The sequence below is a fragment of the Argiope bruennichi genome, chromosome 11 (genome assembly GCF_947563725.1).
Source record: "Argiope bruennichi chromosome 11, qqArgBrue1.1, whole genome shotgun sequence".
NCBI lineage: Eukaryota > Metazoa > Arthropoda > Arachnida > Araneae > Araneidae > Argiope > Argiope bruennichi.
In genome coordinates, this window is record NC_079161.1 from 40,016,168 (window position 1) to 40,038,226 (window position 22,059).

The 22,059-nt window shown below is 31.0% G+C and overlaps 1 protein-coding gene across 3 annotated transcripts in view; it reads left to right on the forward strand.

The window, feature by feature from the left end:
- Window positions 1-22,059, forward strand: part of LOC129957359 (uncharacterized) — a 93,382-nt gene that overhangs the window by 15,942 nt on the left and 55,381 nt on the right. For all 3 annotated transcript variants that reach the window (XM_056069645.1, XM_056069647.1, XM_056069648.1), the window contains exons 3-4: window positions 4,807-6,330; window positions 12,299-12,439. In XM_056069645.1, coding sequence (XP_055925620.1) covers window positions 4,807-6,330; window positions 12,299-12,439 — 1,665 coding nt within the window. The remainder of the gene's footprint in view (window positions 1-4,806; window positions 6,331-12,298; window positions 12,440-22,059) is intronic.

The following is a 22,059-nucleotide window of genomic DNA, read 5'->3' on the forward strand; positions in this document are numbered from 1 at the left end:
AGATCATTTTCATTTTTGAATAATTTCCCGTGTTTTTATTTTTTGAAGATAATTATCATATAGCAGTTTCAGTTGTATTTTTCGTGCAAGTACATGGAGAAAATCATGACGATTATTTTCTGCCGACGATAGAAAATAAGTTGAAGAGCTGATTGAATATAAACTGATCCGATTGAGAGCTGAATGAGCATACATTCACAGACAGACATAATTCTAAAAAAAATTATTTGTCGAACTCACGAAGTTCTTAAGGTGTACGTACACACTAGAAGATTTTTTTTTTTAATTTTAACCTTAACATTCCAATTTTTTCACAGTATGTCACTAATATATGTTTAAACTCATTTCAGTGAGAAAAAACCATATTAGACTAATAATTAATTAATTAAATAATATTTAATGAGCTAATTAGCATATTTTTTGAAACATGATATCTTAAATTCTAATTTGTACAGGCACACAATTCGAGTTGGAAATTATGTCTAATATTAATCTTCATGTTGTCTGCCTCAATCAAGTTATAAAAATATATAGTTTTTTTTACCAATTTTTTCATCAACAATGAATAGAAAAAGCGAGATTTTTTCTGTCATTTTAACTTTTAAATGGCTGTTAAAGATTTATTTCTACAAATATAACACTGATTGAAGCACAAAACATCCACTGTTTCATACAGATTATTTTGATATATAAATAATTGTATTTGGTTCATTTCTTGTTGAGTTAAGATTGTTTGAATGAAGCAACATAGTGCAAAAATATCATTCTTTATAAAATGAGTTTTTAAAAAAAACCGAAACTAGAGTTTTTAGTGAAAGTACCTCAAGAAAAATAATTACAACTCGAGAAATATTTCGAAAATTGACATCTTGGTATCCTTTGAAAGAAAAAGGATCAGAGAATATTTTGAAGCAATAAATAAATATTCGATATTTTGAACAATTTTCGAAGTTTCAAGTGTGTACGTACACCTTAAATGTGGAAATTCTTCAAAATCGTGAGATTGAATTTTTTGACAGTTGCAATACTCCTTCTTTGCATTCTTCATAAAAATAGATGTTCCCTAAAAAATCCTTTGTGAAAGTAAAATTTGCCCCAAAATCTTGTATTATGTCGATTTTGAGAATTGTCTGCTCTCATATCTCAGAATTATTTGTAATATAAAAAAGTCTTCACATTAGATAGCATCATTTTTCAAACGGTTGGCCATTGTTAATGACCTTGATTATTATCTCTTTTAAGATGAATGGCGAGACTGCAGTGTGTAATGCATTGTTCTAATAAATAATACAACATTTGAGAGTGAAAGAATTTCTTCAAATATTATAGCAATGCATATATTGTAGTACCAATTTATGTGCGCAAAAATCCTCTCTCTCGTGAGACGAAATTTATTATCTCTTAAATGTAAAATACGAGACTGCATTTTAACTAATCCGGGTTGCATCTGCGCTCTGACCGAATCATTTGTATGCAGGGATGGTTGGAAATTGAGACGAACGGGTCTGTTGAATATAAAAATAAAATCCGTGTGAAGCGAATAACAACAGTTGAAAGATTCTTTGACGACTAATAATATTTTACCTTTCACGTGAGTATTGACCCCCGGTAAGTTTTGAAAAGCTACGTGATTTGCATATAAATGATGAAGCGCAGTCAATGAAACGAATAATTGACTGCTGAACCATTTCTTAGATTCTTTATTCTCGAATTTAAAAAATCCATTTTGATTTGTCTGAAAAAAAAAAGTCGTCTGTAATTTCTTGTCAATTTGTGACATTTTTTTATGTCACTGCTCGTTATTTAAGCTAAGTCATAGAACTAGTGCAGTTTTGATGATAAATAGATAGCAAACGATATTTATTTTTTCTGCGATTCTGCAAACGATTCTTAATTTTTCTTTTTTTTTTTTAAACAGATGTTCATTGATTTGCCAAAGAAAAAAAGATTTCGCGCCATTTATAGCAAAATCTGTACCAGAGAAGTCGCTAAACACAGATAGATCTAAATATAAATGCACAAATATTTTAAATTACATACAATAAATTCCACGAAATTGGGCGATATAACAACCGCTGATAATTAACAAAGTAACCGAAGGCATAAATCAACACAAAAATGCTCTTGAACAATTTTTATTCATAGCAAGGAATTCAATTTTGACAAATAACAGATTTCTATATTTATAAGTTTATTAAATTACGTTTTCACAAATCCAGGGGGAAACGTTCACCAGTGTTTTCTCGCATGCCCTTTATATGTACTTTTACATTATTAACTTAACCACATGCTAAGGGCGAACAATAGTTACGAAAAAGCCTATAAGAGTGCTATTTTGACGAGTTTTTTGCCATTAATCGCCATGTTACGATTAAGGCACAAGTACTAAAAAACTGGATCTTTAATTTCGTTTTTTTTTTAACCGAACGATTAAACTAAATTTGACTCACAACTACAATTGTAATTACAAAATCACATATCAAGTTTATTCCTTTTTTGAATTAACGTGTTTGTATGCTTTTGAAAGTACTGACCAACAGGCGGTCAACTTCTTGATGTTTAGTTTAGTTATATTATCGTCCCGTTGTAAAGCAACACTTGGGCTATTTTGGGACGGACCTCGTCATTTTGATCCACGGTTAGATGACGAGAACGACACCTGAGCTGGCACCCCCCTCTCCACGCCACACCAGCGGGAGGGCGTTTGGCATGACGGATTTAACGTGCAACAGACCCCCTTTCATGACGGTTCTTCGGTGGAATCGGGTCTCGAACCTGAAACCCTACTGCTCACAAGCCAAGACCTTACCACCAGGCCAGCGCGGCCTCAAACTTTTTGATGAATTTATATCTAAATTTGATGCATATCTATATTTTAGATGTTAAATTTGTGCGCCAAATTTTATGTATGAAGCTCTTTTCTTTTTTTAGTTATAGTGTTAATTTTGGATAGCTGGGTAGACGAAGAATTTATTTCGCTCAATTTTTGATGAAATCTACAAATTTGGTGTAGAAATCGTAAATAAAATTTTATTCGTCTAGTTTAAATCGTTTATCAATTATCGTGTTTTTAAATCCTTGAATGTACAGTAGACAGGGTTCCGTGACCACTGCAGTCAACAAATCGGACGTAGATGTATTTCTTCACCTGGAACCACATTAAGCGCATGGTATACGAAAATTCAATCCATGCAATGAAGATCTAGTTGCTGGTGGTAATGTACAGTGTAGATAATCGATTGCAGCAAAAACTGTGCATATCTGATACTTTTATTAATACATATCAAATCATGCGTCATCGCTGTAAATCTTATATTAATGTTGGTGATCACTTTTTATTTTCACGTATACTTAGTACAGAGATAATATTGTCATCGTAAAAAAATTTGAACTCGAGATTTTTGATGAATCTCCATGTTTTAGATATCCCTCGTCTGAGAAACACATTTTAGGGAATGTGGCTATCTGTCTGTGACAAAGATAATTCAAATATGCTCTGAATTTAACTGAGGAAATTTGGTGTATGGTTTTTGCCTCAAATTTGTAGTTTTCTGTCAAATTCCGTGCGAAATCCATTCTGAACAAGTCTGACTGGCTGGCTTTCCGAGTATAAGTTAACTTGGTTACTACAAAACAAAGAGAGCTGAATCAGTAAAATCCGTCATCTAAATTTTTGAAACTTACCAAATTTGGATCAAATCTACCAAGAAATTGAAGTAGCATATGAAGGCGTCAGCTCAAAATAGCAATGACAAATATATGAAATTCAGTATGCTATCTTGTAGTTAATGTTGTAGTTCAGTGTCAAATTTTGAGTTGGATTGGCTGGAAACAACAAAACTAAAAAACAAATTCATTTTCATGCGTTTGTTGCTAAAAGACAGGGATTAATCGCCAAAATATCGCCAAGAATTACACAATAAATTCAGTAGTAATGCTAGATTCAAGCCAAAGATCAGAATTTTGTATCTATTGTTCGTCAATGCCATACGAGGCATTCGAGGACTTATCCAAGGTCCACGACTTATCCTTTGCTGGAGGAGAGAGACAACGCCTTCATTAAAAAATATGCAAGAAAGCTTTGCCACTGGTTTCGTTTAATTATAATGTCATTCTGCTTTAAAAGTTATGCGTACTATAATTTTTCCTCCTCATATTTATAAATCCTTCGTTTTAGTATATATTACACTGACTTAGGTAAGATTGTATTCTATAATAATTACCTTCTGTCTTGTTCACAGAATCACCTAAATAGTTTTTAAACGAATCATTTTATTATTCTTTTTTAAAAACTCAATGAATGTTGTTTTTCCCGACATGAAGTTCTTTTATTTCTTTATTGAAAATTAAAATATTGTTCCCGTGAATTTGTTAAGATTTTCCATGGATGTAATTCTTAATTTCTCCTCCTTCAATTAAAAAAAATAAAGGAATTATTCATCAACAAAGATGGACGGCTGCTTTATTTCATGTTTATTTTTCTTTCCCCAAAACAAATATGCCTATTAAAAACTTTTCTGTTTTTTCAAAATTTCAAATTTCGATGGTGATTTAATTTTCCGATTGAAATATTCAGACATTTTTTAGTATTTGTAAATGAAGATATTTTTTTTTTCTTTGTCCAAGTTAAAAATCCTTTTAAATAATCAGTGGATCATAAAATAATCGATATATATCGCAATTTACAAAAACTGAAATGCGTTTGCTAATGTAGTTAATAATTCTAGGGTTATAATTTTAGGTAAATGACCTGATAATTGTTAAATTATCTTTACTAAATTTTGACATCTTTTTCCTTTCTTTCAGAACATTAAATATATAGAAATAAAAAAGGAATACATGGTCAACAATGATGTCTTTCATGCTGATATCTCAAACAAATCCGAACCGTCCAGTTTATCTTCAGAAAGTAGCAGAGGATCATACTCTTCTCCATTCTCAAATGACTTTCAGCCCTACTGGCGCTATCGTTTGGCCACCACCACCAAAGTACCTTCCCTTCCACCTCGAAATCCAGAACTGGAAGCCTTTCTCAAACCACCTGGCAATGACGTCACAAGACATATACCCATTAATAGATCTGTATCAGAAACTACATTGTCTCAGAATGCTGATTTGAGACCAGTACATCAAATTCCTAATTATGTTGCTGCTCAAAATCGTAGGTCTTCCACTGATAATACTCGATATCAGCAATCGGTTGGTAACAGGTCTGATGAAAACCAAAGCTACGGCAATCAGTATGCCAGCAGCAATGTCCGTCGCTTGTCTGGCAATTTCTCACCTGACAGAATGCTCAATACTCCTGATGCTTACAGAATTTCCCAAAGTCTTCCATACAATAATCATGGTTTAAACAGAAGTGTGTCAGAATATTCTTCTAATGTAGATCGTAGAGTTTCTGCTAATGGATATCCCGGCGAAAACACTCAGAGATTCTCTTATCATGCTCCAAGCGATTTACAAAGAACTTCGAGTGGTTATGATGCTGGATATAACAGATCAAATTATGAAAGAAATTCAGACATGTACCGCGAAGGCTATCATAGTGATACTACCAAAGGATCAACCGAAACTTCCCGAGCTTACAATGAGTCTCCTCCCTCAAGAAAATTTGAAGCTATGCATGGTATTCACAGAAGAGCATCGAACGATTCTGGATACTTAACAACACCATTCGATTCTCCAAATGAGAATCGATCTTTGAAGAACTCTCCTTCCAGAAGAATTGAAGTGGATTTTGAGGAAGATGAATCAGATATACACACTTCTGCCAATTTGAGAAACGTTTCAAGGGCCCTTTTCAGAGATTCGAATGCACCCACCAAGACAATCCGACAATCATCTAACAACATTGAAAGTGAGTTCACAGGCGACACGAGAAAACAGATTGGTACTAGACCACAAGTTCATTCTGATCCTAGGATCCAAGAGATTATACCATCCAATCCCAATCGAAGGATCGTTCCAAACGCTCATTCCAGTCCGAGTCGGGCGATGTCCAGAGACGACACCAACAAACATTCCATTTCAGAACAAAATGTCATTCCAAAACGAAATAGCACCAGTGATCTGCCTGGCAAAGCATTATCTGCACGAAATAGTGAAGCAAGCAGCGATGGATCAATGGTGTCGTTGAATTCCGAACAAGATTTCGATTCCTCGAAACTCAAAGATCAAAAGTCTCATTCAAAATTATCTACCAATCCGGATGAAATCGAATCCTCAATTGCAACAAAGGAAGATAGTCCCCCGCCACTACCACCTGCTAGACGAAGAAAACACCCAGATAAGGGTCCTTCTGAAGAAGATACCAAAGAAAACACCGAAGTAAGTATATTAAGAATGTGATTGTGAAATTCTTTCATTTTTTTTCTTTTTTGTTTGTTTGACTGATAAGCTTCGTATTATCACGTCAACACCTTAGAAAAAGCCTTAGTTTCGTTAAAGATATCGAACGTGAGGCTATAATCAATGCTTTTCCACGCATTTTGTGATTTAGATAATGAAAGTTGCACAACAGTTAGTTTGTTTTTGTCTACTGAGGTATTGTATTAATATAAGTTTATGTCTTCAGTGTGCTTATTATTTTATATATTATTTTAACGAATTTGAAGAAGAGTTTTACTTTTTTATTCGCTTCATTTTTATCTCATATTTCGCATGTGTGTGTGTGCGCGCGCATGTGTGTGTGTGTAAACATATTTAAGCAGTTCCGTGGCCGAATAGAGGAGACATTTGAAATTTTAACCTCGCTTTATTTCATCCCCAAAGGCATAATTTGTACAAGAAACAAACGATCATAAAAGATGCCTCAGTCTACATCGCGACACAAGTGCAAAAGATATCCAAAATTTTCCCTTCTTGATTTTATTATGAGATTTTGATAGAGATTTCTTTCACACATGTAGACTTAGGAAGGGGAATATTAAATATCTTTAAAAGACTGTTGTAAGTTCATTAAGGGTTTTTATCTCTACGCTCAGAACGTGTGAAAATACTGAAATCAGCAGTTTCATAGAGCGCTTGTAGAATTAACCCTTTAAAGGGCCATTTTTTTCTAGTCATATTATGTTGAAATATTTTTAGGCTTGAAATTAGAATAAGAAAAGGGATTCATTTAATTTATTAGACAAATTTAATTTGATTAATTAATTAATTTGGTTAATTAATAATTAAGTAACAAAGCAAAGCACATCATTTTGTGTGAGATAAAGAACTAAAGCATCTAGGTTTCTGTTTTTCTAAAAAATTTTTTGTCAGAATTGATGCCAACCTACATCATTTCATACAAAGATTGACAAGTTTGGTGAGAAGCATACTTCCCACCGCCCTAGAAAGGGTTAATTAAATAAAAAGTGGGAATTGGATCAGAAATAACATTTTTGAGGGAAGTTAAAATGGCTAAATTAAGATAAAAATTAGGAAATTAATTAAGATTTAAATTATATTAAGATGTATCATTACATATTTCTCTATTTCATATAGGAAGTCCATTCTTATCGCGGCCTAGTAATTAACGTATAGTTCCAATTGTCGGTGGAATGCTTTGAATGACGTGAAGAATCATATTTTATGTTATTTCAATCAAAAAATGCATTTCTGAAAAAGTTACGAAAAGTGTGTGTGTAATTTGTAGAGAGAAAAAGCGGTAAGAGATAACTCAGTCTACATCGCGACACAAGAGCAAAAAGGACAGAAATTTTTCCCTTCAGTTATTTTATTATGAGATTTTGATTGCAATTTTTTTTTATACGTGTAGACTTAGGAAAGGGAATCTTAGGTATCTTTGAATGAAATGCACAGTTATTAAAGATTTTCATTCCTTCGCTCACGGCGTAGGAAACAACAAGGTCAGCATTTTTTAAAAGAAATAATTAAATAAAAAAGGGGATTTGGGTCAGGAAATAGGTAAACATATTAGAATGAAGTTAATATGGGTTGGTTTAAGATAAAAATTAGAAATTTAATGAGGATTTAAATTAAATTAAGAAGTATATCGTTTAAAATGTTACACAAGCAAGAATATTTTACTAAATATAATTGATAGGATTGGGAGACCATACGAAAAGTTAGATTTCATAACTTTTTCAGAAATATATATTTATTAACTCAAACAAGATAAATATAATTCTTTCCGTTATTTAAAGCATTTTGCTGACTGAAACTGTACGTCTGTTTTAATGGTTTAGAAATTAGCTAATGGGATAAGAGAGGATACCCTACATATATACTGGATACGCTTATACGCACATATGCGTGCACACATACACACACTGGACACACATAAAATTTTATTGTAATTACAAATGATAATATTATTATAATTGTCCTTTGAAAATGTAATAATATCTTCTAATATAAGAAAGATTAGGCATAATTTCATTTTTTTGTTCATAAATGCACATATGGCTAAAGAATGTTCATTTTTGCAAATGGATCTGTGTCTTTAAAAAATGACAATATTTCGGACATATCAGCATTATTATTTTTTAAATGTTAAAAATGGTACTTTCATAAAAACTCAATTAAGGAAATAATAATTAGGTATTATCTGTGCTGACGGAATAATAGAAATGCAGATTAAACTTGTGTTATATGTGATTCAGAATTCTTATCGAATTATTGGAAGAAAACAGCTGCAGAACAAAGAGATTTTTATTTGATGGCAGCTGTTGCTGTTGCTTTTATAGAAGACGTAGTCGATCAAAATAATAAAATATATTCGCAGCTGCTTTTCTGAAAATATTTTCAAAACGAAAGTTAAACATATCAATGCGATGAGTTCGCAGAATTATTAAAGTTGAACTGAAACCGGTTATTTCCAGTTCTGATAAATGTAAAAAATTTGTACTGTATGAAATTTAGTGCTCGAAATTTATATCGAAACGTAAGTTCAATTTTTGAATAAAACTAATCTATTAATTATTTTGCATAAGTAATTTTTAAATTTTAACAAATATGTTATTATTATCTGATAGATTAATATTTTATTTTTTATTTATTAGTTTATAATTTCGTTTAAAATGCCTAAGATAAGAAAAAAAAATGCAATAATTTTTTTTTCGATATTTTAGCTAAAGGATTTCGTTTTCAAATATTTGACAAATGTGGCAATATTTCAATGTTGGAAACATTATATATCCTTGCTTAATTATTACGTTAATTTCATCATCATGCTTAAAATCTTTTAAACCTTTTTTTAATTTTAACAAACATGTTCTAATTATTTGGTAACTTAATATTTTATTCTTTATTTATTAATTTATAATTTCACTTCAGATGCCTAAAATAAAAAAAATGCAATAATTTTTTTTTTTTTTTTTTGATATTTTAGCTAAAGGATTTCGTTTTCAAATATTTGACAAATGTGACAATATTTCAATGCTGAAAACATTAGATATCCATGTTTAATTATTACGCCTAATATCATCATCATGCTTAAAATCTTTTAAATCTTTTTTAATTTTAGCAAACAGGTTCTAATTATTTGGTAGTTTAATATTTTATTCTTTATTTATTAATTGATAATTTCACTTCAGATGCCTAAGATAAAAAAAAAATGCAATAATTTTTTTTGATATTTTAGCTAAATGATTTTATTTTACAAATATTTGGTAGACAATGTTGAAAACGTTAGATATCCTTGTTTAATTATTACGCTAATTTCATCATCACGCTACAAAATTTTTAAATCGAAATGATTATAATTTAGCAAATTTGCCTAATAATTGCCATGAATCGATCTTCAAATTCATAGTTGAACGATTCTGGTTTCTATTTTTGATTTAACTGAAATTCTCCAATTGCATGAACTTGATACATATTAAATTTTCTGTTAAACTTCCTGCTTTTGATGTGGTGTTAGAATTTAGAAGGTGGGCCGATCGCAAGTTCAAATGAGTGAAAAGCTCTATGAGCCAGAAAGGTTTTATTCCCAATTGTTGACAGTTGTCAAATTTTGAACTGAGCTCCTCTGTAGCAATCTGTCTGTATATCCTAGCTCGTGTGAAAGCTCTACGAGCCAGAAAGATTTTATCCATAATTGTCGATATTTGTCAAATTTTGAACAGAGCTCCTCTGTAGCAATCTGTCTGTATATCCTAGCTCGTGTGAAAGCTCTACGAACCAGAAAGGTTTTATCCATAATTGTAGATATTTGTGAAATTTTGAACGGAGCTCCTCTGTAGCAATCTGTCTGTATATCCTAGCTCGTGTGAAAGCTCTACGAGCCAGAAAGGTTTTATCCATAATTGTAGATATTTGTGAAATTTTGAACGGAGCTCCTCTGTAGCAATCTGTCTGTATATCCTAGCTCGTGTGAAAGCTCTACGAGCCAGAAAGGTTTTATCCATAATTGTAGATATTTGTGAAATTTTGAACGGAGCTCCTCTGTAGCAATCTGTCTGTATATCCTAGCTCGTGTGAAAGCTCTACGAGCCAGAAAGGTTTTATCCATAATTGTAGATATTTGTGAAATTTTGAACGGAGCTCCTCTGTAGCAATCTGTCTGTATATCCTAGCTCGTGTGAAAGCTCTACGAGCCAGAAAGGTTTTATCCATAATTGTAGATATTTGTGAAATTTTGAACGGAGCTCCTCTGTAGCAATCTGTCTGTATATTCTAGTTCGTGTGAAAGCTCTACGAGCCAGAAAGGTTTTATCCATAATTGTAGATATTTGTGAAATTTTGAACGGAGCTCCTCTGTAGCAATCTGTCTGTATATCCTAGCTCGTGTGAAAGCTCTACGACCCAGAAAGGTTTTATCCATAATTGTCGATATTTGTCAAATTTTGAACGGAGCTCCTCTGTAGCAATCTGTCTTTATATCCTAGCTCGTGTGAAAGCTCTACGAGCCAGAAAGGTTTTATCCATAATTGTAGATATTTGTGAAATTTTGAACGGAGCTCCTCTGTAGCAATCTGTCTGTATATCCTAGCTCGTGTGAAAGCTCTACGAGCCAGAAAGGTTTTATCCATAATTGTAGATATTTGTGAAATTTTGAACGGAGCTCCTCTGTAGCAATCTGTCTGTATATCCTAGCTCGTGTGAAAGCTCTACGAGCCAGAAAGGTTTTATCCATAATTGTAGATATTTGTCAGATTTTGAACAGAGCTCCTCTGTAGCAATCTGTCTGTATATCCAAGCTCGTTTGAACACAATAAGAAGAAGACAGATAAATGAAATTTGGTGCATATTTTTTATTACTGAAATTTCAGATTATCATCAAATTTTGGATAAAATCCTTTAGCGGATTGACTGTTTTCCTGATCTGTCATGTGTGCATGTCAAGCGTAGGATTCGGGATTTTTAGTAAATAATCTTCGCGCCAAAATTGCAGATCTATATGTAATTTCGCACTAAATTCGTGAGCTGTTAAACTATCTCTCTGCTTGTCTTTTAATGCATTGTAACTGGAAGACTTTGCAAGCTAGCTAAATGAAATTTGTTTTGTTATCTTGATGTCAAATTTGTAGATTTGTGTACAATTTTCAATGGTAAGCGATCCAAATGAGAAACACGATATTCCTCGATAGCCCCAAAATTCTTCCCAGATTACAAAAATTTATTTTTAAAAAACGATTAAATTTAGCATGCAGTTGCTTCAAAATATTGTAAAAAGATTCATGCAATTATTAATAAAACCACTTAAATCAGTAAATTTCTATGTCAGCACCATAGGTAGCTCGAAGAATGTTAGGACGATGCTCCAATTCTAAACACGTATTGCCCTACATTTCGGTTGTCATTTTAGACACAGCATCTGTTTTTAAAACTTTGTATATATCGATATCTTCAATTGGAGCAGCAAAGAGTCTATTCGTTATGTAACCCAAAATTTATATCGAACAGCTTTGTCGGATTTGAATTCATGAATCCAAAGAACACACTGAGCCTTTTCCTTCGTTGGCGCCATTTCGATAATAGAAATGGCGCCAGTTAATTACGATTTTTACTGCAGTCGTTGCGTTATCTGTTGAAATAAAATAATTAAGAACACGGTAATTCCATAGTAAAAATATTACAATATTATATTGAATGGTTCTTTCGTAATAATTTTTAGCAATCAGAGAAGCAGACTCCATTACACACTATCCTACGAAGTTGAAAGCAAAACACACCGCATTATCGAGAGAAAACTTCGTATTATTACCGCACAGTTACTATAAACAATTGTACCATAGTCTCGAGAAAGTCATTGTTGACATAAATCATTAATCATATGTTACCAAAAGTTTCTCATAAGTTTTCTTTTGTTTGAAATTTGTTTTGATTTGATTGTTGTTCACTTTTCCAGCAACCAAACCGTGACTGGTCCATGGCCAGTGGCAAAGTGAGAGATCGAGTCCAGCACTTCGACGACATGGAAAAAAAGAGGAACACCAAACGATCCCATTCGCCACTCACACCTGACAAAGAAAACAGGATTCATTCGAAGGTATAGTTTTCGCTTTCTAAATGATCTACTTAATTTTTCGATTTTATTTCATTTCAGGTAAAATATCTTGACAGCGCAGTAAGAAGAAGAATTTTTTTAATCTCCAAAATTAAATAAGTGGCAACTGCAAAATTTGTCTTGCATTGCGATCTATCGATTAAAAATACTTTGTCAAAAACTAATCGATGTTAGAATAAATGGCTAATTACTATGATAAAAGCCTGATTGGTTAGTAAGTATATTGATTAAATGGTAGTGAGGCTGCATCGTGGTAGATATTCTTTTATTCCTATAATTCCCAAATAAACATAATTAAGTCGAATTGTATATAATATGCAAATAAACTTGATAAGTTTACAAAATAATTTTGCATTTGTTTGAAAAGTTTGATGTTTAAGATGCTTATTTAAAAAAAAAGCTTTGAAACTCCCACCATGACACCACGGATACATCGTGTATTGACTAGCCATCAAAAATTACAGAAGTCATGACATCTAAATAACGTCCATCAAATAAACATAATTAAATCGAATTGTACAGAACATATAAATAAACTTAATAAATCTATTGAATAATTTGTTCACTTTTTAAAAAAGTTTGATGTTTAAGTTGCATATTTAAAAAAAAAAAGCTTTAAAACTCCCACCATGACACCATGGGCACACTGTATATTGAGTTGCCATCAAAAATTACATAAGGCATGACGTCCAAATGGTTGAATATCAGTATCGGGGAATGGAACCAAATTTCACTAGACATTTGTTGTGTATGTTTGCATGAAACTTGTAAGTCTGTCACCATGGGTAAAGACTTAAAAGTGCTAAATGTCTCGAAATGGGGGAAAAGACTACCAACTACCAAAGGGTAAAGCTACCAAAGACTTTGGGTAAAGACTAACAAAGTGCCAAATGATTACCAACTGCCAAATGTCTCAGAAGGGGCAAAAGACTAACCAAATTGCCAAATGTCTCGGACTGAGCGAAAAAAGCCCACAGGTTTGGAAAAAAATGCACTGTATTGTTTTGTTTCTTGTGTATATTTAAATAGTTCATACTGATAGGATTAAAGACTTTTAATTTTTAATATTTTTGAAGAATTTTCCTTCCTGTCCAGCTGGTATTAATAAAAATAATCATCCTATTTTAGTTAATGATGATATATCAATATGGTAATTCCTCTCAAAACAAAAATAATGTTATTTTGGAGTAAATGACGAGTTTTCGCAATAAAAACTTTTTCAATACGGAACAATTAGTTAATTGGTTGGCTGGTAATAAATATTTGCTGATAGCTTTTGATTTGATGTAAAAAATACGAGAACAATAATGGTCTCGTATCTTATTCTCGAATATTAAGATTCGAATTCCACCAAATTACCACTGGTACAGTTCTAGAGACGGGTACCATTTGGCGATTTCCCGCCAAATTTTTCTTGCCAAGCCCCGCGGACGCTGTAATCTTCAGAATTGTATTTCTCAATATTATGACTATTTTCCAAGAGATTTTTTTCTGAAGATTACAGCGTCCTTGGGGCGATGGCAGGAGAAAAATTTGGCATGAAGTATACAAAAAGAACAAAAATAGGAATAATTATATTTAATAGAATATTATATTTATATTTAGAATATTATAGAATATTAGAATAATAGAATTTAGAATATTATAATTATAAAATAAGAATAATTATATAAGAAATAATTAAAAATAGCACAATTTGAACAATGTTAAATTTTAAAAAATGCACAAAAATAACAATACAAATTTTTTTTTAACTCACCCGATGTAACGATGTGAATTTCGTTAATTTACAATAATGCCCTTCTCTTCTGCAAACCTTTCCTTTCTGTTAACCCTCTAAGGGTTCCACACGTATTTCGACGTAGCCCCATAGATGTCTTTAAAGTGCACCGCACGGATTTTAACGTAGGGTAACGAACGATGCAGATTCGTTTTGCACTGAAAATCACGTAGGGGTGTTACTGCACCGCAGATGGTGTCGACGTATTTTAACGTATTTCTTTCCCCCTACCAGTTTCGACATCTTGATGAATTGGAGGGGAGACAACACAATGAAGTTTTACGGCCATTTAAGGAAGTCACAGGATCTGAGAGCCCGAAGATTCCTTTAGGCATGGGGCATTGTGATGGTGCCGGCGTTATGGAGGAATGAGGGGTGAAAAAGGAAAGGGCTCGCCCAAGAAAAGAGGAACATGAATTTTTCCCCAATTGTGTCTCCCATAATGGCTCTATGTGAACTTAAATTTAAATTGCATTTTGTCTCAATAGTTTTTGTTTGATATCGATAGGGATAGGATTTCTTTGATCTAAGCGTTGCCTCAAAGTTCCATTGAGTTATTTTTTTCTTAATGCAGTTTTATGCTTACTTGTGATTAAACATCACATTGAAGTACTAGCAACTCGAAAGGGATATATTTGAAAAATTGCCATCAATATATAGTTAAAATATTAAATATATTTTTCATTCTTAGTTCAACTGTTATTATGATTCAAATTTATATTTTTATGCTAATCTATACCTCCAATTATTTTTCACGAAGTAAACAGATGCAAATGAATTTTGCGTTTTTAAGCAGTCTAAATTTCACAGAATATAATAAAATATATTATTATATTGTTTCTCTTATCTTGTAAAAATTTGGAATAATGTGTCATTTTTTATAATGCGACTCCTTTTCAAAGTTTTTTTTAAAGAACTGAATAGAATAATTTCATTCAAATTCATAAAAGAAACAAAAACATTTTTTTAAGAATTATGTCTATTCAGAAAATTATTAATATTTAGTCTTAATATACCTTGATGTAGATGAAAGCAAATAGTAAAATAAATTTAATTCAGGGTTTGATTTATTTTGTTAGGAATATTAAGAAACGAATCGCATTGTAAAAGTCTTAACATTGTAAACTATCTGAAGATATTTTTTCAACAGTTTATCAAAGAAGATATATTTCTTAGATAAAATTATAGATCTCTAAAACACTTCTAAAAAAATAAGTAGGTAGTTCAAAAATTCTGTTCTTATTTTACAAGTCTTTGAAGCAGTATATATTTTTTTTTTTGTAGATAAGTTAATGAGCATTCTTCAATATAGAATAAAATCTGAGTGGATAAATGAGATAACTTTTGGTGAATCTTGTGCTAAGTACAGAATGAGTTTTAACTATACGTTTTTAAGGATGTTCTAATACAAAATGGTGCAGATAAATTCCTGAATGGTGCATGGATAATAAATTATTTTTGAATATTCAAAAGCTTAGCATTCATAGTTATGCCTTGAAATCACAACCTGCTATTTTCTCCTATCAAATAAATGACTTTGCATTACTTTATTCAGATTTTGTTACTGATGCTGGTGTTACTTATGGAAGAAAACTTCATAAACTGCACACTAATGCAGGATCGACCTTAAAGGTTGTTGGGCCCAAACAGGAAAACAATTATTATTATTAAAAGCAATCCAAGGTTTACAATCAAGGTAAAGATCAATGGTAGCATCAGCATTCTTACTTTTTCCTATTCATCTGCTTATGCAGTGTAGCGCTATCCATATTTCTTAGCACATTTTGAATAGAATCAAGTATGAATTTGGTGCGTCTTCCTATCCTTTCAGACTGGAGCAAAAATTCGACACATTCGCAATAACGATATCAAACCAACTCACCAAACTTCATTTATCTATATTGTATCTGTGCGTGTGATTTCAAATAATTATTTAAACACTCATGTGTAATAAATCCTTTGTCAGAATACATTTAAAAAAATTAATACAAATCTACATTTTGATAAAATTGCATGATACATTTAATTTATCTCGATGCTTCCGTTTTGGGATATCATGTACATGCATGCATACATGACTTTTACATACAGATTTCTCATCAGTCAGTTTATCTAATATTTGAAGATAAGATTACATATAAATTAATTACAATTAATTATAGAAAGGTTGCTATATGTTGATTTACGATAAAGAAAGAAATCGTTTCTCAAATTCTTTGACTGGAATGATTCCTAGTGAATGCTCAGCCTTTTTAACCTAAGCTATTGAATGGGGAGGTTAAAAAAAAGTTAATAAAGGGTTTTAAAGGGTTGAAAAAAGGGATTAAGCCATATCCAGTATGCTATATTAAACTGAAATTTGAGAAACAATTGTTTATTTTTTAAACCAATTATATAAATAATATTGTCAATCATATATTAATTTTCCTTTTATATGAGGGCTAATGACTATTGATATATCATCAATGATCGCCTATCATATATATATATATATATATATATATATATATATATAATCTTCTCAGTATATTCAGTTGATACGTCTATGGCGGAATTACTTCCAAAACCTTTCGGTATTCTACTTTCCCCAGTCATTCGACCAAATCTGTCAATTTATATTTCATAATAAAACCATTGGCCATTAGATATATCATCAATGATCGTCTGCTCTATATAATTTTTCAATTTCGAAAGAAGAAAAAAACGCCTTTTTTTAATGTATTTTCATTTTGAAATAAATAAATTCTTTCTTTCCACTATTTGGCTGCATGATTCATCAACAATTCAATCAAGTTTATTAATTTTTTCTACCGCTTGGAGATATATTTGATAAATTATAAAAATAAAGTATCAAGCGTTGTGGATAGGTACAATTTGTTTCAAACATTTTTTTTTTTTTTTTTTTTTGTAACCATGTTTCTCTGCGCGCTGGGGAACGTGAATACAGAATTTCTGCGAAACATGCGAATAACTTTTATAATAAATTTTACGAAAATCAGTTCTGTGATACTTGAAGTTTATAAATATTTTACTGAAGCAGATATGTATTGTAATGCTTAAAACTAGTTAAATGAATATTATAATTCGGTATAACTATACTGCATAATATTTTAATTATTCTAATAATTTATATATTAAAAATTTTCTGTTCTTTATATAATATATATTATAAAGTGACAAAAGAAAGCGACAGGAATTTGAGGTTGAGTTTTGAGGTTGAAATGGATTTCTCTTCATGATTCCTCTATGAGCTTATACTACGGCCATGAATTTATACTTTTGTTCCTTTTGCTTGGCTCCTTTTTAGTATTGGTTTCTATATATGTATTTCCTCTTTAAAAAATTAAAATTACTGAATTTGTGTATTTTAGTAATGCGTTTATTATTCTTGTTGTCACGTGAAGTATTTCCTTTTAAAATATTTTCATTCTATTACTTTTTTTAATGGATTTTGCTGTTGAATTCTGTTCATAATTGTCCTTATTGTGAGGATATAGAAACAACGCAAGAATAAGCAACACATTGAAAATATTTAAAAAGTATATCAACTTTTTTTTATTGAAATGGCTGTTATTTAATTATATAAAGTTTTTATAAAGTAAAATGCGTTTTCCTGTATTAAATCCAACATCCTACACAACTGTGAAAAAGATTTCAATTTTTGGTTAGTTCTTTTGGAAGTTATCAAGAAGTACAGTAAGTAAAATGTTCTGTTGAGTAAAATGTTGAGTTGAGTAAAATGTTCGGTCTGTAGAAAAACGGCGGCCCAAACTCATAGCGACACGGGTGGCATTTGAATCCGTATAGTGTGAGACGAGCCTTAGGGCCACACGGATTGTTAATCGCGAGATGGTCTTTCTGATTTAAAGGGGGGGGGGGGATCCATAAATCAATGGAATAGCTTACAAATTAGAAAGTAACTGCTTTATAAAGGCTTTTTTTTATCAAGATTTAATTTGATAAGTTTGTGAAATTAAGTCAGTAGATGTAATCGTTTAAACACTATTATTAATTTTCGACAAAAAATATGATTAAAAACTAAAATCAACTTTTGATAATAATATGACGTGATGTTCTAAGACTGGGCATATTTTGTAAGTATCAAATTTCGAGAATCTGTGAATTATTCTTTTCAATAACGAAATACAAAGAGTGATTATTTAGTTATGGTAAAAGATAGCTTCATACTTAATGAACTAAGGTATGCGATTAATATATTCCTTCTAATATTGAATGTGTTTATTTACTAAATGCGATCTTCAGATTTATTTTGAATTGCTCTGAATAATCATATAATAAATCACCATAGCACTCATGACATAAATCATCATAAAACAGATTTCAAAACAAACATCATAATATTGATTTATTTAGAGGAAATAACAGGAGATGTAAATGTTATTTATGATTTCCAGGTATGTTAATTGTTGTAATATAATTTAGAATACGGTTTATTAAGTTATAATCAAAATAAGAAGTGTTTACGTCCTACGCGTAACTACTAAACCTTTTTTTACTAATTAAAAAAAAAAAGAAAAAAACTTTATTTTTGTGTTTTTCAAAACCGATTCAAGGCTAATGTCAATGATTCTGGATACAAGGCTACTTTCATAAATGAAAGTAATTGCTTACACCGGTAATTACTTCTAAATAAGGAACCAGTTACCTCTTACGCTGGTTTTCGAGAGTTTTCACACTATGCTGTCAAATATTTGTAAAATTTATACATCCCAATTTCACTGAAATACGAATATCACTATTTCTTCATTAAATCCATTTACTTATATAGTTTGATATTTTTTCAATGTCTATGGAGGTAATCAACAAAAGTAAAAACTTTTCTAGTAAGCAATTAAAACTTTTAAACTTTGTTTCAAATACAGTTCTAAGACATAAAATTTCTTAATTCAATTGTGGAATTGTTGCGGTTCCTACCAAAGCAAGACGCTTATTCCTTTATTGAATCCATCGTCATGAATTATTGTTAAAAAAAATGTTTTCGGTGATTGTTATCTTCACTCCTAGCGATCATTAGAAAGAGAAAGAAAATGGAATGTTGCAAAGATACGTTAATGCAACATATGCTTTACAAGTTTAATTTTACATATTTAAATCATCAATTACTTTTCCACAGTAAATTTTATAAAAATATGTAAGCACAATTGAAACTTTTGTCATTTAATTTTTTTTTTGATAAAACTAGCAGAAATAGCAATAAATAAATAGTGTTTTCTTTTTTAGAATGCACGAAAATTAGAAAATTATTACGTCCATTGTATTTTTTTAAAGAACATCATAAATGTATCGAAATTTACGAGGAATGAAATACTCCTGTATAATATTTTAAAAGAATCATTTGTTTGTTCCTTTGAATATTTTTGAAGATAGCAATTTCTTTGAATATGCACACAAAATAGTGAAAAAAGGTGGGAAAAAAATAGCAAAAAAAAGTCGATAATTTTAATAAATTTCTAAAACATTTTAAAATCAATAGAACAGTCTATAATTTCAAAAATAAATTTTAAATAAGGTCATTTAATCTGCATTTACCCTGATATATTTGATGAGGTTTTAATTGAAATTTTCATTATTTTGAAACATTTAAAAGCGAATATGCCATTATTTTTCAATAAAAAAATGTTTAAAAAAAGTATTGAACTTTAAAAAAATTGATGTGATATATTTTAGAGCCTGGGTCATTAATACATAAATAGCAAATCATATGGCTCTAGATTTGTATATTTTTTAAGCTACTCAATCAATTTGCTGATTTGCATATTTTATTATAAGAGAAGATAATGCTATTTTAATGATAAATCGGTTTTATATTGTTATTTATACACATCTGATTGACATAACTATTTGTGATTAGTCCTAATTTTAGACAAATGCTATTCAAATATTGATTACTCAGTAAAAAATATTACAATGATTTATTTGAAAGAATAATAAAGGAATATGAATGGAATTTGAATCCTCATTAATTACTTATTTTATATATATATATATATATATATATATATATATATATATATATAGTGAGACCGATGAGAGTTTCTGTGCTTAAAATACCTAGCAAAAATTAAGAGAAAACCCTTCTGTTTATATTTGCTCTGTACAACTTTTTACAGAGCGATATTATCTACTATCGGGGTTAAAAAGCAACAAAACTGGATCCCCATACACTATTCCTAGAAACCATCTGACTTTTCTAGCCATAAACGAAAGCTATAAGATCTGACATGAATGAGCGGTAATTTGCGCATACCCCAGTGTGTGTAGACCACCCGTGAAGAAGAAGAGGGGAAAGAAAAAAGTGCTCGCGCTTGCTGTACATTTCTTTAGGAAAACCGAAACGATTGTGAGAGAGAATACTAGTCAAGTTTAGTACCCTTTTTAGAGGTTTCAGACGTAGAATGAAAACGCTCAGAGGGTTAATATCATATCCCGCCCGCATTCACCACACTTCCATCAGCAATTAAATCCATTTTCATGCACCATTCAACACACGCTTTCGCTACCAAACGTTCTAAATCGAAAACCCCCTCAATTTAAGGGATTCCTCATTTGTCACATTCATACCAGCCATTTTACACCACAAGAAAAATCGACGAAAGTAAGAAAAAAAAATACTTTACAAGCAGAAGAAATCAGAATAAATCCAATCGTCAATTAATTGAAGAGAAAATCTTGAAATTCCCCACGAAAAGCTGCCAGCACAAGAGAAATCGAAGAAAGTAAGAAAAAATACGTTACAAGACTTGGGGAGCAGTAGAAATTAGAAATTCCCCGCGAAAAGCTGCACTTATACCTAATTGGTTGATATTCAAAGTCAATTCATACCTGATTAGTTTATAATTACATCACCGACATCACCCCATTCTCTTCACAGGGTTGCCATACATTGCAGGCGTAGAGGGGCGCCAAACTTGGCGGTACCCGTCTCTAGAATTTAGCCTTACCACTATATATGTTTGCCTGGCATACTGTAAACCTATCATCACTGAAGAGATTTAAGTGAACAGATGATTCGTATTTTAGAGAAAAAAGTTTGGGGGGGGGCAGTTTTGAAAAATGCACCGAATTGTCCCAATTTTTTTAATTTTTAAGTAAATAGTTCATAATTTTAAAAATTTCTGGAAAAAAGTGACTTGAGAATCATTTTAATTTTTAAAAATAAGTTTTTGTAGAAACCATCTTGTCAACATTAACTCTGCCTAGAATATAATTATTTTGTTTTAATCAATAATAACACATCAAAATAGTATATATATATTTTTTCAATTTTTGGGGTTTTCCGTTAGTGATAGTTACTTTAAAGCTCTTTGAATTCAAAACGACGTCTTGTCTAATAAAGGAAGTAACGTATAATAAAGTAATTATGCTGAATTCATTGAAAAAAGTTATAGCCCCCCCCCCTAGCAACGAGATAAGAAAGTTACAAATATAATTCAAAAAATAAAGAAGATTGGCCAAAAAGTGCCAAAATTATAAAAAAAGTATGCTATACTATAATAGAAACACAGGAAAGAGTTATCTATAAAATTGGCGTAGCTGTTGGCGATTAAAAGTATGAAAATTCCGTGACGTGAAGAGGAGTTCATCCTGAAAATGAAAAATGTATTCTCATATCCCCCCCCCACTTTCCAAGTGCGTTTTTTTTTTTTTTTTAAATTATTTTTGTTTACTTTATACGATGCTTAAGTTTCATTTTACCATTGCTTAACACAGAAAAACTTCATGTTAATGCTAGAAAATGCATTTTTCATTTTTAGGACGAACTCTTTGTCAAATTACGGAAAGTTTATACCTTCAATCTCAA